This window comes from Piliocolobus tephrosceles, chromosome 2 (assembly GCF_002776525.5).
Source record: "Piliocolobus tephrosceles isolate RC106 chromosome 2, ASM277652v3, whole genome shotgun sequence".
NCBI lineage: Eukaryota > Metazoa > Chordata > Mammalia > Primates > Cercopithecidae > Piliocolobus > Piliocolobus tephrosceles.
The window spans coordinates 45,076,922-45,094,887 of NC_045435.1; the positions used below are offsets into that span (position 1 = coordinate 45,076,922).

General features: G+C 45.6%; 1 protein-coding gene across 1 annotated transcript in view; it reads right to left on the reverse strand.

Moving 5' to 3' along the window:
• The window catches only part of ISY1 (ISY1 splicing factor homolog), a 33,770-nt gene extending 27,306 nt beyond the window's left edge, over nucleotides 1–6,464 (reverse strand). The window contains exons 1-5 of the mRNA XM_023215850.2: nucleotides 6,103–6,464; nucleotides 4,291–4,313; nucleotides 3,671–3,722; nucleotides 2,021–2,086; nucleotides 1,801–1,843 (exon numbers count right to left, since the gene is read on the reverse strand). Coding sequence (XP_023071618.1) covers nucleotides 1,801–1,843; nucleotides 2,021–2,086; nucleotides 3,671–3,722; nucleotides 4,291–4,313; nucleotides 6,103–6,105 — 187 coding nt within the window. The 5' untranslated portion in view covers nucleotides 6,106–6,464. The remainder of the gene's footprint in view (nucleotides 1–1,800; nucleotides 1,844–2,020; nucleotides 2,087–3,670; nucleotides 3,723–4,290; nucleotides 4,314–6,102) is intronic.
• Nucleotides 6,465–17,966: the final 11,502 nt, after the last annotated feature.

Below are 17,966 nucleotides of genomic sequence, written 5' to 3' on the forward strand. Positions count from 1 at the left end.
GGAGTCTGGCTCTGTCGCCCAGGCTGGAGTGCTGTGGCCGGATCTCAGCTCACTGCAAGCTCCACCTCCCGGGTTCACGCCATTCTCCTGCCTCAGCCTCCCGAGTAGCTGGGACTACAGGCGCCTGCCACCTCGCCCGGCTAGTTTTTGTGTATTTTTTAGTAGAGACGGGGTTTCACCATGTTAGCCAGGATGGTCTTGATCTCCTGACCTCGTGATCCGCCCGTCTCGGCCACCCAAAGTGCTGGGATTACAGGCTTGAGCCATCGCGCCCGGCCTCTTCTTTTCTAATTTCGTAGGGTAGAAGCTTAGATCACTGATTTGAAAACTTCCATAATTTTCCATTATTTCAGTGCTATATATATATATATATTGTTTGTTTGTTTTGAGATGGATTCCTGGAGTGCATTAGCGCGATCTTGGCTCGCTACAACCTTCACTTCCTGGATTCAAGCAATTCTCCTGCTTCAGCCTCCCGAGTAGCTGGGATTACAGGCACATGCCACCACACCCAGCTAATTTTTGTATTTTTAGTAGAAACAGGGTTTCACCATGTTGGCCAGGATAGTCTCTTATCTCCTGACCTTGTGATCCACCCACCTCGGCCTCCCAAACTGCTGGGATTATAGGCGTGAGCCACTGCACCAGGCCAGTGCTATACACTTTTAATGAAGCACTATATCCCATAAATTTTTTCATCTCCTAAATTTTGACATTATGTTTTCACTCTAATTAAATTCAAAATATCTTCCAATTTCTTTGCTGTTTCCTCTCAGACACATGAATTATTTAAAAGTGTGTTGTTTAATTTCCAAATATTTAGGAATTTTTCAGATATGAATCTATTGTTATAATCAGAGAAAATACTTTGTGTAATTTCATTTTTTTTTTTTTTGAGATGGAGTTTCACTCTTGTTGCCGAGGCCAGAGTGCAATGGTGTGATCTCGGTTCACTGTAACCTCCGCCCACCAGGTTCAAGTGACTCTCCTGCCTCAGCCTCCCAAGTAGCTGGGATTACAGGCATGCACCACCACGCCCAGCTAATTTTGTATTTTCAGTAGAGATGGCATTTCTCCATGTTGGTCAGGCTGGTCTCAAACTCCTGCCCTCAGGTGATCCTCCTTCCTTGGCCTCCCAAAGTGCTGGGATTATAGACCTGAGCTACTGCACCCGGCCTCAAATATTTTAAATTTGTTAACATTTGTTCTGCAGCCCAGAATATGTTTTATTTTGGTGAACGTTCCATGTGCTCTTAAAAAAGACCATGTATTAGGCCAGGCGTCGTGGCTCATGCCTGTAATCCCAGCACTTTGGGAGGCCGAGGCAGGCGAATCACGAGGTCAGGAGATCGAGACCATCCTGGCTAAAGCAGTGAACCCCTATCTCTACTAAAAGTACAAAAAAATGAGCCGGGCATGGTGACAGGCGCCTATAGTCCCAGCTATTCGGGAGGCTGAGGCAGGAGAATGGCATGAACCCAGGAGGCGGAGCTTGAACTGAGCCGAGATCGTACCACTGCATTCCAGCCTGGGCGACAGACTGAGACTCTGTCTCAAAAAAAAAAAAACACACACAAAAAAAACAAAAAAACCATGTATTCTTTTTTGTTAGGTACAGTGTTATGACTTTCTACAACTTTCAACTACATCAAACTGACTGATCGTATTGACTGGCTCTTCTATGTCCTTACTCATTTACTATCTACTTGTTCTACTGATTATTGTGAGAGGAGTGCTGAAGTCCTCAAGTCTAACTGTGGATTTGAGAATCAAGCACTTTAAAGGAACAAGTTTGCTTACCATTCTGAATCTGAGCCACTTTTTTAGAGATCTCTCCAATGATCTATTTAAAAAAGTAATACATTTTAATGAGTTTTGAATATGTTAGAAAGTACAGAAAAACTATAATTCAAAATTAGTATTTAAAAATACTTAGACTTTTGGTTTAACAGTCATTTAGATAGTAAGAAGAAATGAGAGACTTGTTACTTCTACTGAAATCAGATTTACCAGAACATACCTGTCGTCTCCACTTCTCAGCTTTGGGCAGCTCAGTACATTCTGAGGCCAGAAAGGGTCTTCGTTCCTAAGGAGAAAAAAATAACACATTTCCATTATACTATTTACAAGTTTCATACAACATTCACAACTGATTCAGGCCTTAAGCCTAAATCATCTAATGGCCTAAATACATTTGAAGTTTTCATTCCAGATGATTCTCATTAAGCCTTAAACCTCATTCTGCAATCTCTCCTTAGGAAAAACGTTCATTGCATTGTATTTAGTACTGAAAAGAACTTAACTGTCCTGCAATAGAGAGACAGCTAAACTAGGTTATAGCTATTTCATGGCATATTTATAGTACCTTAAGAAACAATGTCTATCAGTGTTTAAAACATACATACATAAATATGGGTGTATACATATACATGTGCATATAAAATTTTTTTAAAAAATCCAAAGAATGGTATTTATTATCTCTAATTTGGCTGAGTCTCTAAGAGATGAAATCATTTACCAGTTTCAGCTTACAGCTGTTCTCCACAACTTACTCCAGTTCCTATTATTCAATATTAGAGCTGGAGTAATACAGGACCCAATCATCAGGCCGGGCATGGTGGCTCATCCCTGTTATCCCCACTTTGGGAGGTCGAGGCAGGCAGATTGTCTGAGGCCTGGAGTTTGAGACCAGTCTGGCCAACATGGTGAAACCCCATCTCTACTAAAAATACAAAAAAATTAGCTGGGTGTGGTGGTATGTGTCTGTAATTCCAGCTACTTGGGAGGCTGAGGCAGGGGAATTGCTTGAACCGGGGAGATAGAGGTTGCAGTGAGCCAAGATCACACCACTGCACTCCAGCCTGGGCAACAGAGCAACAGTCCATTTCAAACAAAAAAAAAAAAAAAAGAGGGGGGCCCACTCATCATAATACAGAATAAACTGAAAAACAAGCAGGCAGATCCATCACCCTGCCTCAGCTATGAGGAGGTATTCAAGTGTACAGACTCTCAAGAGTGTCAGCAGGTACAGATAAGAAATAGGAAATTTCGAAGTTTGAATCTGTTGACCTGGAGTGCAGCAGCGCGCTCTCGGCTCACTGCAACCTCCGTCTGCAGGGTTCAAGTGATTCTCCTGCCTCAGCCTCCCAAGAGCTGGGATTACAGGTGCCTGCCACCATGCCCAGCTAATTTTTGTATTTTTAGTAGAGACGGGGTTTCACCATGTTGGCCAGGCTAGTCTCAAACTCCTGTCAGCCTCTACTGTGCTGATCCACCTGTCAGCCTCTACTGTGCTGGGATTACAGGTGTGAGCCACTGCACCCAGCTTTTTTTTTTTGACAGGTTCTTACTGTGTCACCCAGGCTGGAGTGCAGTGGCATGATCATGACTCCCTGCAATGTAAGACTCCTGCATTCAAGCAATCCTCCTGCCTCAGCTTCCCCAGTAGCCGGGACTACAGGCAGGCACCACCATGCCTGGCTAGGCTAATCTTGTATTTTTTGTATAGAAGGGATTTTGCCATGCTGTCCAGACTGGTCTCAAACTCCTAAACTCAAGTGATCCACCCACCTCAGCCTCCCAAAGTACTGGGATTACAGGCATGAGCCACTGTGCCCAGTCTGCATTTATTCTTGATACTTTACAGTTCATGAGGAAGATTTACACCAACCTTCACTTTTCCCTCTTCCAGCTGAGCCTGGCGAAATCTTGCTAAGGCTGTCCTATCAGGGATATAAAAGACTGCATTAGATCCTGTTCACACAGACTTCTCATTACCCATGTTCCTGGATGGGTTAGATCTGCTTATGATCATATTTAATGTCATTCATATATATATACATAGCAATTAAGAAACCACAGAGTAGTTAGGGATTTCCTGTTCTCAGGAGTAGGGATTAACAGGTAATTTGTATTCCTGAACACCCAAGAATATATTTTACTTACACTACACATAAGGACTGTGGGAAACTCTACTTATCAGACCACTGTGATGAGCAATACATCCAGGTGTTAAAAGGCTAACATCCTGGTGTTCTCTAGCTGTCACTCTCACAACTGCACCAACCACAGGTGAACAAATGTACATCCAGTGTAAGTTCTAGAAACTGTGAGAAAACACATTAATGGAAAAAACAAACGGGCAAAAACAGGACTGCTATTTTTAACATATGTAAAGAAAGAAACAGCTTCTCAAAAGGCTCAGATACCAAAAAGAAGAAATACAAAAAGAGTTACATGGTGGTTATTAAGTTACAAAAAATTTACAGCCAAAACCAAGTTGACACTTACATGGCCTTTTCTGCATTTCGGGCCTGGAAAGAGAGAAAAGAGAAGAAAAATGCCCATGTTTAAAATACATTTTTTTCTTGCCATTTACTTTTTAGTGAAAAGTTTTAAAAGAATACAGTCACAAGCAAACCACTTGAACTACTATATGAACAACAATAAACAAAAATCAAATATGTCCAAATCCTGTGACCAAGGCTGCGCCTCCCTCTACTTAAAATCTTTACTCCTCCACTGACCGTAACACCTTGTATGTGGCTAACTCGCATTATTCTTCCTTCAAATTTTACTTGTGTCATGACCACCCAGAACATTATTCTGTGACCCCTTCTTCCCAGTTAGGCTGGTGTCCTCTATCAAGGATTATACTTACCATGGCACTTAACACCCAGCATCACAATTGCCTGTTCCCTGCCAGGGGTATTTGGGGAAAATAAGTCTGAAGACTGCCTTTCATAAAGTAAGCTTTATGTAAGTACTGTCACACTAAATGTCAACTCAATTATCCCTGAACACAGTGTCTGACAGAGACCGAGTTTTCTGGGTAGTAGTCTAGGTAGAAAGAGTCCCGACTAAGTCAGGGACTTACATTCCCAGTTCTTCCACTTACCATCTCTGAGAAGTAGTCTCTCTATAACTCAAGTTTCCCCATCTTTACAATAGAGTGCATACCTCATCTCACAGAGGTGTCACGATGTCTTCATGAGATAAATACAACAAGCATGCAGTTTACAGACATTCTGCAAAATTGAATTCAATTTAAATCTCCTTTGAGACTCTCCCCTTCAACTGACAGAAACAAACTTGGCAAATGCTTGGTAGACAGGCGCACACCGCAGTAATTTGGGACATACCTTCTCACAGAAACGGCTACCTCTTCTTTTTTTTTTTTTCTGAGATGGAGTCTCGCTCTATCGCCCAGGCTGGAGTGCAGCAGCACGATCTCGGCTCACTGCAGACTCCGCCTCCTGGGTTCACGCCATTCTCCTGCCTCAGACTCCCGCGAAACGGCTACTTCTATTCCTCTGGTTTCTCTCTTTTTCTTGGGAGCTTGTGCTCCTCAATCTACAGTGGCTTCCAATATATCTCATATAACCTAACCATGACGCCCCGTGTTTCTTACAGGGGCTTCACTTAATGAATATAATACAGTAGCCAATATTACAGTAACCAATCAACATTTTTGTACCGGCACTACGTGCATTCTTATATTTACACGTCGTAAATGCTTCTTGAAGAAATGAAGAAACAACAAATGACGCCAGACCACAGAGAGCACACCCTCATAGAACACTTCCTGTCTATGCCATTCATTTCTTCAACAGTTATTGAACATCTACAAAGACTCTGTGTGAGACATTAAGGAAGCAATAATGAAAAGACCCCCTACCCTCGTGATGTGTGTATATTATGGAGCAGACTGAGAACGGACATAAATGAAATAATCCCAGAAACATACAGTCACAACTGCTCTTAATCTTCTCTGTGGTATTTAGGGACAAACAGCCGGCCCACACTATGCATCGTAACTCGGAGCGGGCCCTAGCGCTTCTCTGTGTCTGTTTCCCTCAGGTTAAAGAGCTTCATCGGGATTAAGACACTGTCCAGGACGATAACGCGGCTCCCCAGTTTCCAGTTTTTCAATTTGCGACAGCTAAACGAGGCAGGAAGAGAATCCCCTCGTTACACCAAAGAACCTGAAGCCCTCAGCATTGCACGCCTGAGCCCCTACGCCATGAGCGCCCCAGGGGGAGCGGGCGCCCCCTCGGCCTGCCCGCCCATCCACTCGCCCCCTCACCCGCCCACCCTACTCACCATGGTGTCGCTAAGGGCGCCGTCCTGAAGCCCCGCGGCCCCTGTCCAAGAAACTCCACAGGCCCAGAAGATGCCGACGCTCACAGGAACTGAAGATTCTAACTGCCCACAGACACTGATGTTTTGTCGGAAACGCAAAAGAAAGGGACCGGAAGTGAAAGGGAGTACCGGACGTGCCCAGTCCAAAACGACGCTCACAGGAACTGAAGATTCCTTTTTTGTTTGTTTGCTTGTTTTTTCTTCCTTTTTGTGGAGAACGGGGTCTCGCTATATTACCCAGGCAGGTCTCGAACTCCTGGGCTCAAGCTATCCTCCCGCCTCTGCCTCCCTGAGAGCAGGGATTACAGGCGTGAGCCACCGCGCCTGGCAGGAACTGAAGATTCTAACTGCCCACAGAGCCTGATGGTTTGTCGGAAACGTAAAAGAAGGGACCGGAAGTGAACGGAAGTACGGGACGTGCCCAGACTAAGCCGACGCTCGCAGGAACTGAAGATTCTAACCGCCCACAGAGCCTCTTGTTTTGTCGGAAACGTAGAAGAAAGGGACCGGAAGTGAAAGGGAGGACCGGAAGTGAAAGGGAGATTCAGCCGGAGATTGGGAGAGAAAATTCGGCGCGCTCCGGCAGGCGGTCTTCCGGTAGCGCCAGGACGCGGCACCGTCACACGCAGACGTGGGATCGGGCTTGTGCAGAGAGACTGTAGGTTTTCGGACTCAGCCTGGGCGGTGGGTCTTAGCTCTCGAAACAGGCGGTGCGAAATGTCTTGCGTTCACTATCGGTAGTGCGGGAGCAGGCGGCGCTGGACGCCGTTTTGTGGAAGGCTGAGTTATCGCTGCTACTCTAATCCCACCGGCTTCCTTCTTGGTTCTTCTGTGAGAGCAAATATCCCCTTTTGAAAATTTCTGGACGTCATCTCTGACTGCGACGAGGGATCTACGGCCCGGACAGCTCCCGTAGTGTGAGCTGGAGTGTGCGTCCTGCAGGAGCTGGAGCTGGCTGGGCTTCGTAAACTCCTTCACGTTTCCTTGTCACTTCTTAAGGCCATTTCTGGCTCGTCTGCTGGAATCGCGGGGCCTTTCAGAGCTGGACGATGCTTGAGGTCATCCTCTTTTAAAATAAAAATTTAAGTTCCAGGCAAAAAGTGCCACTTAGGGGAGGGACGGTGGTTGGAGAAGTGCTGTCACTGTGTCCTGAGAACATTGCTGGGACCAGAGGATCCTTAGACAAGGACCAGGAAGACAGGAGAGGTCCCTGGTAGGAGACGTTCTGATGGTTACTCCCGCATGGTGTCAGCAGTGAGGGGAGCTGTGGTAGGGAATTCAGGTGAGGGCCCGCAGCAAATTCAGTTACAGCCACTTTCCCCTTTCAAGCATGGTGCCTCAGCTGTAGGGACTTCCTCCACCACGGGACCTAACTAGTGATGGGCATCCTAGCAGCAGCGAGCAGGCACAAGCCAAAGAGAGAAGCAGCTGACATGTGGTTCGGGATCAGACAGGACAGGAAAAGTACTTAGTCACCAGAATCTCATGCCTGAAATGTGACAAGTTTTAAGTGGGCATATGACCGCCCCACTACAGACCCTATCCTCCCACCTGTCTGGTTTATGATTTATAATGGTCGGTGAGAATCGAGTCAAAGGGATGTGCGTCATAGATGAAGCCATGACAAAAGTACACATCCCTTGCCCTTTTCCTTTCTCTGCTGACTGAGAGGTGTCCATGGGATCAGCCAACCTGAATTCAGAAATGAAAGTATTGTGAAGATGCCAGAGTCCCCCGCTTCCAGCTCTGGAACACTGAGCTCTGTAAAATGAGAAAAATAAAAACATGTCTTATTAAGACCTCTGCATCTGGGGTCTTTTGTTCAAGCAGCTTAACTTTTACTTTAAATATCTGATCTCAAACAAGCAGGGTCGTTCCTCACTCAAATGAGACCTTCTCAACATGTCCATACTACCTTTATCCATTAAGTCCCTGACTCTAGGATGCAGAGATCACATATTAACAGGATTCAAGAGGTGTTACCTATGTTGTCCTAGCATCTGGTCCCCCTACTCACTTATCTCAGTTCCATTTGGGGAGCCCTCTGGTTGTAGGGAAGGGAACTGCATCCCCAGCTTTAAGTATGGATCAAGCGCTAGATTAAGCTATTACATCCATCCCATCTCCTTAGGCATAGTGACTGGTGGACTTAAGACCCAAGCTGACCTAGTCAGAATGAGTCTTGAGACCTGCTTGCAATGCTGGAGAAAATACATCCTGCTGGATGTCAGACAAAAGGTAATATCAACTGTCAGCCACTTAAGAGCTCAGGAGACAAGATTTAGTGTTTGGTGACATCATTGGGTGGATGAGAATAAGGCCTTGCCTCCAGCCCACTTAAATATTTAGTTATGTGAAGATTTATGTAAAATTCTTTAGGGTTGCAACAAATAGGAGTCAGACCTATCTTGCCAGTCTGCTAAATGGCCTTCTTTCCTCTGCTCCCACTGATCTTGCCTTTGTTCGTGCTGCTGCTTTTCCCTGTAGCACCCCTTCCTTTATCCCCCTGCCACTTGACTGACTGGTTGATGCCTACTTACCATTTGAGACAGTTTAGACATCCGGGATTCCAGTCCCAACTATGATCCGTCATTGGATCACATGTAAATCCTAAAGCAGCAGTTGTAAACTTCTGGCCAGCAGGCTGGATTTGGCCAGCAAAGCTGCTATGATTTACATCAGGTTACAAAAATTAGAAAATCTCACATACAGATGCTGATGTGAGACAACATTGAGCCTACATTCCTGAACAGCAACCACACAGGTGAAAAAAAATCTGGTTTTATTAGTTCATGTGTTTTAAGTGGGATAGAATAATGTCATACATCAAATTGGGTGAAAAAAAAAATTAAAAAGATTTTTTCCAGCTTCAGGCAGGACTTTTGCCTAACATTCATATATATGTCCACTAGCATCCATGTAAGTGCCTCAAATGTTGTCCTCCACTAAACATGGATTCACTGGAAAGCAGGTATGGCAGGGAGAAAAACAGCCCCCCAAAATGTCCACATCCTAATCTCTGAAACCTATTAGTATGTTACCTTACATGGCAAAAGGGATTTAGCAGGTGCAGTTAAGAAGCTTGAGATAGGACCCAGTGCTGTGGCTCATGCCTGTAATCCTAGCACTTTGGGAGACTGAGCCAGGTGGATCACCTGAGGTCACTAGTTCAAGACCAACCTGTCCAACATGGTGAAGACCAACATGGTGAAACCTCATCTCTACTAAAACTACAAAAATCAGCTGGACACAGCAGTGAATGCCTGTAATCCCAGCACTTCGGGAGGCTGAGGCGGGTGGATCACCTGAGGTCACTAGTTCAAGACCAGCCTGTCCAACATGGTGAAACCTCATCTCTACTAAAAATACAAAAATCAGCTGGACACAGTGGTAAATGCCTGTAATCCCAGCTACTCAGGAGGCTAAGGCGGGAGAATCGCTTGAACCCAGGAGGTGGAGGTTGCAGTGAGCCAAGATCACGCCACTGCACTCCAGCCTGAGCAACAGAAAGACTCTGCCTAAAAAAAAAAAAAAAAAATTTGAGGCTGGGCGCAGCGGTTCATGCCTGTAATCCCAGCACTTTGGGAGGCTGACGCAGGCAGATCACCTGAGATCAGAAGTTTGAGACCAGTCTGACCAATATGATGAAACCCTGGCTCTACAAAAAATACAAAAATTAGCCGGGTGCAGTGGCAGGCACCTGTAATCCCAGTTACTCAGGAGACTGAGGCAGGAGAATGGGGTGAACCTGGAAAGCGGAGCTTGCAGTGAGCTGAGATCGCGCCACTGCATTCCAGCCTGTGCAACAGAGCGAAACTTCGTCTCAAAAAAAAAAAAAAAAAAAAAAAAAACACAAGATGGGGTCCAAAGTTCAGAATCAGAGGAGATGTGATGAAGTTGATGCTGGAGTGACATGAACATGAGCCAAAGAATCCAGAAAGTCTCTGGAAGCTGGAAAATGCAAGGAAAAAGATTCTTCCCTAGAGCTCCAGAAGGAAAATAGCCCTGTTGACACTTTTAGTCCCATAAGACCTATTTCTGACTTCCAGAACTATAAAGAACTGGTACTGTTCTAAACCACAAAGTTTGTGGTAGGTTGTTAAAGCAACAATATGAAATATGGATTTTGGTACCTCCAAGTGGGATGCTTCTCTAACAAATACCTAACAGTGTTGAAGTGGCTTTGGAATTGGGCACTGGGCAGAGGCTGGAGAATTCTGAGGATGACAGAAAAAGCCTAGAATGCCTTAATTATTAGTAGAAGTATGGGTTAGCAACTCTGCTAGTGAGGACTCTGAAGGAAATGAAAAGCACAATAGAGGAAGTGCGCGATGACTCACACCTGTAATCCCAGCACTTTGGGTGGCCGAGGTGGGAGGATGGCTTGAGCCCAGGAGTTCAAGACCAGCCTGGGCAACATAGGAAGACCCCATCTCTACAAAAAAAATTATTTATTTATTTATTTATTTATTTATTTAGAGACAGAGTCTCGCTCAGTCCCCCAGGCTGGAGTGCAGTGGCGCAATCTCGGCTCACTGCCAACTCTGCTTCCCGGGTTCACGCCATTCTCCTGCCTAAGCCTCAAGAGTAGCTGGGACTACAGGTGCCTGCCCCCACACCCAGCTAATTTTTTTGTATTTTTAGTAGAGACAGGGTTTCTCCGTGTTAGCCAGGATCTCCTGACCTCGTGATCCACCCACCTCGGCCTCCCAAAGTGCTGTGATTACAGGCGTGAGCCACTGCACCCGGCTACAAAAAAATTTTAAAAGTTAGCCATACATGGTGGCTTGCCTGTGGTCCCAACTCCTCGGGAGGCTGAACTGGGAAGTTACTTGAGCACAGGTGGTCAAGGCTGCAGTGACCTGTGATTGCACCGATTGCACCACTGCACTCCAGTCTGGGCTAGAGAGACCCTGTCTAAAAAAAAGGAAAATGTAATAGAACATACAGTGTTAAAGAATATGTAAATCATCATAACAACTGTTAATAGAAGTATGGACATTAAAAATATTACTGGGGGCCAGGCGCTGTGGCTCATATTTATAATCCCAGCACTTTGGGAAGCCAAGACAGGCAGATCACGAGGTCAGGAGTTCAAGCCCAGCCTGGCCAACATGGTGAAACCCCGTCTCTATTAAAAATACAAAAATTAGCCGGGCATGGTGACGGATGCCTGTAAGCCCAGCTACTCGGGAGGCTGAGGCAGGAGAATCGCTTGAACCCAGGAGGCAGGGGTGGCAGTGAGCCGAGACTGTGCCATTGCACTCCAGCCTGGGAGAAAGAGCAAGACTCTATCTCAAGGAAAAAAAAAAATATTCCTGCTGGTGAGGGCTCAGAAGGAAGTGAGGAGCATGCTACTGGAAACAGGAGGAAAGGGAGTCCTCAAATAGTGGGAGAAACTGAGCTGAATTTTGTCCTACAGTTATGAGGACAGCAGAACTTGTAAACAATGAACTTGGATATTTAGCTGGGGAGATTTTTTGGTTTCTTCCTACTGCTTATATAAAATGCAAAAGAAAAGAGAGAAGTTGAGGGAAGAACTATTAAGCCAAAAGGAACCAGTACTTGATTTGGGAAATTCTCAGCCTTCCATATAGCAAAAGATGCTAAAATTAGGGGATTCACTGCAAAGAATGTGTGCTCTGGAGGAAAAGCCAAGGGTGCAGTTGTACAACATTTTTCTAGTGCCTCAGAAGAATCAAAAGATCAGAATATTCATTCATGCTGTGGGCTCTTTGAAGAGACTAGGCAACTGACACAGCCATCTCAGCAGAAACCAGAAACAGATATGAGATTATCCCATCTGTCTGTAGAGGAGCCTCCTGTTTGTCTAATGGAATTAATTCCCACGACACACAAAGGAGACTCACAAGGTTCTTGAGAATTTTATACCAGCAGAAACACTGCCAGCTCGGACTATGAGAAAAAGGACAAAATGTAAGAAAAGGCTTGAGCCTGAGGATATATCCTCAGGTGGAGCTGATGAGATATACATGAGATATTACTCCACACCCTCCACCCCAGTTATCAAAGATTTTACAAAAGTATCAGTGGGCTGATACTTTGGGTAATTTGGAATAGAATACATGCATTTTATATGTGAAATGGATGTGAAACTTTGGGGGCCAGAAGCCAGACAGAATAGTACCCTCCCAAAGATGTAAATATTCTAATCCCCCAAACCTGTGTACATGCAAAAGGACCTTATAGATGTGACTAACTTATAACATCAATAGGAAACTAACAGTTGTTGATTCCTTGAAGCAAGAAAAAAAGTCTGAATGGATCCTGGAGCATTCTGTTCTTAGCAGAAAACAAGGATGTGACAATTTGAGCATAAAATAATAATTTGTAAATGACAATGAGTTCATAATTTTGCAAAGTTAACAACAACTAGTCCTGGCTAACACGGTGAAACCCCGTCTCTACTAAAAATACAAAAATTAGCCGGGCGTGGTGGCAGCCACCTGTAATCCCAGCTACTCGGGAGGCTGAGGCAGGAGAATGGTGTGAACCCAGGAGGCAGAGCATGAAGTGAGCCAAGATCGCACCACTGCACTCCAGCCTAGGCGACAGAGCAAGACTCCGTCTCAAAAACAAAAACAAAAACAAACAACTATATGGGCCAGGCGTGGTGGCTCATTCCTGTAATCCCAGCACTTGGGGAGGCCAAAGTGGGTGGATCACCTGAGGTTACGAGTTCGAGACCAGCCTGGCCAACATGGTGAAACTCCATCTCTACTAAAAGTACAAAAATTAGCCGGGCTTGGTGGCAGGTACCTGTAATCCCAGCTACTCAGGAGGCTGAGGTGGGAGAATCACTTGAACGTGGGAGGCGGAGGTTGCAGTGAGCCGAGATTGCACCATTGAACTGCAGCCTGGGTGACAAGAGCAAGACTGCGTCTACCAAAAAAAAAAAATTAAAATTAAAAAAAAAAAAAAAGGCCTGAACACCCCCTATGGCCTAATGTTAAAAAATAATATTCTAATAGCCAGTTAACTATAGTCAGATGCCACCAATTAAATAGAGGGTCTAACATTGGAGCCAATGAGTCATAATGATACATTGTAGGCAGAGACCAGAGATTTTTTTTGTTTTTTGAGACGGAGTCTCACTCTGTAGCCCAGGCTGGAGTGCAGTGGTGCAATCTTGGCTCACTGCAAGCTCCGCCTCCCGGGTTTCGGCTTCACACCATTCTCCTGCCTCAGCCTCCCAAGTAGCTGGGACTACAGGTACCCGCCACTATGCTCGGCTAATTTTTTGTATTTTTAGTAGGGACGGGGTTTCACCATGTTAGCCAGGATGGTCTCCATCTCCTGACCTCGTGATCTGCCCGCCTTGGTCTCCCAAAGTGCTGGGATTACAGGCGTGAGCCACTGCGCCCGGCCAGACCAGAGATTTTACAAACACTTTGTTTCTGGGAAAAGGGCTCGTAGGTTTAAAATGTGTTGGAAAGAGATCAAGACATCCATCACATAGTAATGTACTAAGGAAAACTGTTATGAAAAGGGATTCAGCCCCATTTCTAGCAGCTCAAGTTTGAAATACCTTTGGGCAACAAGCTTCTGTGTCCCAAACTAGGGTCCTAGCAGCCAAACAACCAGAAACTACCGCCACGATGATCCGAGATAGCATTCTACCCAGCACTTTGGGAGGCCGAGGCAGGAGGACTGCTTGAGCCTAGGAGTTTGAGACCAGCCTGGGCAACAGAGCAAGACTCTGCCTCGAAAAAAAAAATATATATATATATATAATAGGCGGGCCAGGCAAGGTGGCTCATGCCTGTAATCCTAGCACTTTGGGAGGCCAAGTCGGGCGGATCACCTGAGGTCAGGAGTTCAAGACCAGCCTGACCAACATGGTGAAACCCTGTCTCTATTAAAAATATAAGAATTAGCCAGATGTGCTGGCAGGCATCTGTAATCCCAGCTACTCAGGAGGCTGAGATAAGAGAATCGCTTGAGCCCGGGAGGCGGAGGTTGCAGTGAGCAGAGATCGCACCATGGCACTCCAGCCTGGGCAACAAGAGTGAAACTCCATCTTAAAAAAAAAAAAAAAATTTAAAAAGTAGACTGGGCGCGGTTACTCACGCCTGTAATCCCAGCACTTTGGGAGGCCGAAGCAGGTGGATCACCTGAGGTCAGGAGTTCAAGACCTGCCTGGCCAACACGGTGAAACCCTGCTTCCACTGAAAATACAAAAATTAGCCTGGTGTGGTGGCACATACCTGTTAATCCCAGCTACTTGGGAGGCTGAGGTGGGAGAATCACTTGAACCCAGGAGGCGGAGGTTGCAGTGAGCCAAGATAGCACCAACTGCACTCCACCCTGGGCAAGTGAGCAAGATTCCGTCTCAAAAAAAAAAAAAAAAAATTAGCCAGGCTTGGTGGTGTGCGCCTGTAATCCCAGCTACTGGGGAGGCTGAGGCAGGAGAATCACTTGAACCCAAGAGGCAGAGGTTGCAGTAAGCTGAGGTCGTGCCACTGCACTCCAGCTTGGGCAACAGAGCAAGACTCTGTCTCAAAAAATAAAAATTAAAAAAAGGAAAAAATATATAAAATAAAGCATTTTCTCTTCAGCTTAATAAGTATTAACACCAAAGTATAAAAATGTAATCTAAAATGGAAATCTTTAGAAAGATGTCTCATTGAAAAACCACAAAGGTACAAGAAAAACTTTACTTACAAGATACATAACCTCGGCCGGGCGCGGTGGCTCAAGCCTGTAATCCCAGCACTTTGGGAGGCCGAGACGGGCGGATCACGAGGTCAGGAGATCGAGACCATCCTGGCTAACACGGTGAAACCCTGTCTCTCTACTAAAAAAATACAAAAATCTAGCCGGGCGAGGTGGCGGGCGCCTGTAGTCCCAGCTACTCAGGAGGCTGAGGCAGGAGAATGGCGGGAACCCGGGAGGCAGAGCTTGCAGTGAGCTGAGATCCGGCCACTACACTCCAGCCTGGGTGATAGAGCGAGACTCTGTCTCAACAAAAAATAAAAAATAAAAAAAAATAAAAAGATACATAACCTCTGTATTTGCAGGATGTTTCTATTTCAAAATTTCAAAGCCAAATTAAATTTCTAGTCACTTTAAATTGTAAACAAATTTGGCATCAAGACGCCCCTCAAAAAATTTTTTTGTTTTGTTTTGTTTTTGAGACAGTCTCACTCTTAGTCCAGGAAGGAGTGCAGTGGCACAACCTTGGCTCACTGCAACCTCCACCTCCCAGGTTCAAGAGATTCTCCTACCTCAGCCTCTGGGAGTAGCTGGGACTGCATCACCACGTCAGGGGTTTTGTTTTTGTTTTTGTTTTGAGATGGAGTTTTGCTCTTGCTGCCCAGGCTGGAGTTCAATGGCACAATCTTGGCTCACCACAACCTCCGCCTCCTGGGTTCAAGTGATGCTCCTGCCTTAGCCTCCAAAGTAGCTGGGATTACAGGAATGCACAACCACGCCAGGCTAATTTTGTATTTTTCGTAGAGACAGGGTTTCTCCATGTTGGTTAGGCTGGCCTCGAACTCCTGACCTCAGATGATCCACCCGCCTTGGCCTCCCCAAGTGTTGGGATTACAGGTGTGAGCCACCGTGCCTGGCCATGTCAGGCTCATTTTTATATTTTTAGTAGAGACAGGATTTCACCATGTTTTCCAGGCTGGTCTGGAAATCCTGACCTCAAGTGATACAACTGCCTGGCCCTCCCAAAGTGCTGGGATTACAGGCGTAATCCCAGCACTGTGCCTGGCCATCCCTCAAAATTTTAAATGCCCACTCACAAAACTGATTTTCAAACTATTGCTCTGGTTTTTAAAATAATGCACTAGGTTGGATATAGTGGCTCATGGTTGTAGTCCCAGTACTTTGGGAGGCTGAGGGGAGTGGATTGCTTGAAGCCTGGCGTTCGAGACCAGTCTGGCTAACATGGCAAAACCCTATCTCTACTAAAAATATAAATATTAGCGGGGTGTGGTGGCACATGCCTCTAATCCCAGCTACTTGGGAGGCTGAGGCAGGGGAATCACTTGAACCTGGGAGGTGGAAGTTGCAGTGAGATGAGACTGGGCTACTGCACTGCAGCCTGGAAGACAGAGTGAGACCCTGTCTCAAAAATAAATACATAAAAATTATGTACTAAACAAAGTTTAAAGTAATAGACTGCTCCCTTCACCCAACTATCCACAGTTAAGGGGAGCCTCTTATAGGGACATACACATAGCCTCTTCCCCAGTTCCTGACACCACCATCCCCTCTATTTCCTAGCTGAGCAATTTCAGTCATCTCTAACACCATCAGCTTGCTCCCAAAGGACCTTAAGTTAGAGGCCATATGTTTAAATGTGTCCCTGAATTAAACCAGGCCTATTTCTATTTTGCGAAATATGCTGAGGTACTCCTCTCATGTGGCAAGAGAAACGCGAAGAACCTGGTGGCACTATAGGAAGAGTTTCAATAAAAATAATAGTAGAAAAAACTAAGTCAAACTACCATATGACCCAGCAATTCTACTACTGGGTATATGGCCAAAAGAAAGGAAATCAATGTCGAAAAGTTATCTGTAGCCCCATGTTTACTGTAGCACTGTTAACAACAGCCGATATACACATCAACCTAAGTGCCCATCAGTAGATGAACGGCTAAAGAAAAATGTGGTAGGCCGGGCACGGTGGCTTACGCCTGTAATTCCAGCACTTTGGGAGGCCGAGGCGGGCAGATCACGAGGTCAGGAGATCGAGACCATCCCGGCTAACATGGTGAAACCCCATCTCTACTAAAAATACAAAAAATTAGCTTGGCGTGGTGGCCAGCGCCTGTAATCCCAGCTACTGGGGAGGCTGAGGCAGGAGAATGGTGTGAACCCAGGAGGCAGAGCTTGCAGTGAGCCGAGATCACACCACTGCACTCCAGCCTGGACGACAGGGCGAGACTGTCTCAAAAAAAAAAAAATGTGGTATATGTACACAATGGAGTATTATTCAGCCACTAAAAAGAATGAAAATCTATCATATACAGCAACATGGATGGAACTAGAGGCCATTAAGTGAAATAAGCCAAGCAGAGAAACACAAATATCACAAGTCACTCATGGAACTAAAAAGAGGATCTCATAAAGATACAGTAGACTGAGGCTGGGAAAGGTAGGAAAGGAAGATGAAGAGAAACTGATAAATGGGCACAAATGTAGTTTGATAGACTAAAACATAGTGTTAGATTACAATTATCTACCATACATTAGAAACTACCTAAAGGAGACAAGTTTTCTTTTTTTTTTTTTTTTTGAGACGGAGTCTCACTCTGTCGTTCAGGCTGGAGCGCAGTGCACTGCAACCTCTGCCTCCCAGGTTCAAGTGATTCTCCTGTCTCAGCCTCTTAGGTAGCTGGGATTATAGGCGCATGCCACCATACCTGGCTAATTTTTGTATTTTTAGTAGAGGCAGGGTTTCTGTGTGTTGGTCAGGCCAGTCTCAAACGCTTGACCTCAGATGATCCGCCCGCCTTGGCCTTCCAAAGTGTTGGGATTATAGGCGTGAGCCACCATGCCCAGCTTTTTTCCTTTTTTTGAGACTGAGTCTTGCTCTGTCACCCAGGCTGGAGTGCAGTGGCACGATCTTGAATCACAGCAAGCTCCACCTCCCAGGTTCACGCAGTTCTCTTGCCTCAGCCTCCCAAGTAACTGGGACTACAAGCACCTGCCACCATGCTCAGCTAATTTTTTGTATTTTTAGTAGAGACGGGGTTTCACCGTGTTAGCCAGGATGGTCTTGATTTCCTGACCTTGTGATCCGCCCGCTTCGGCTTCCCAAAGTGCTGGGATTACAGGCATGAGCCACT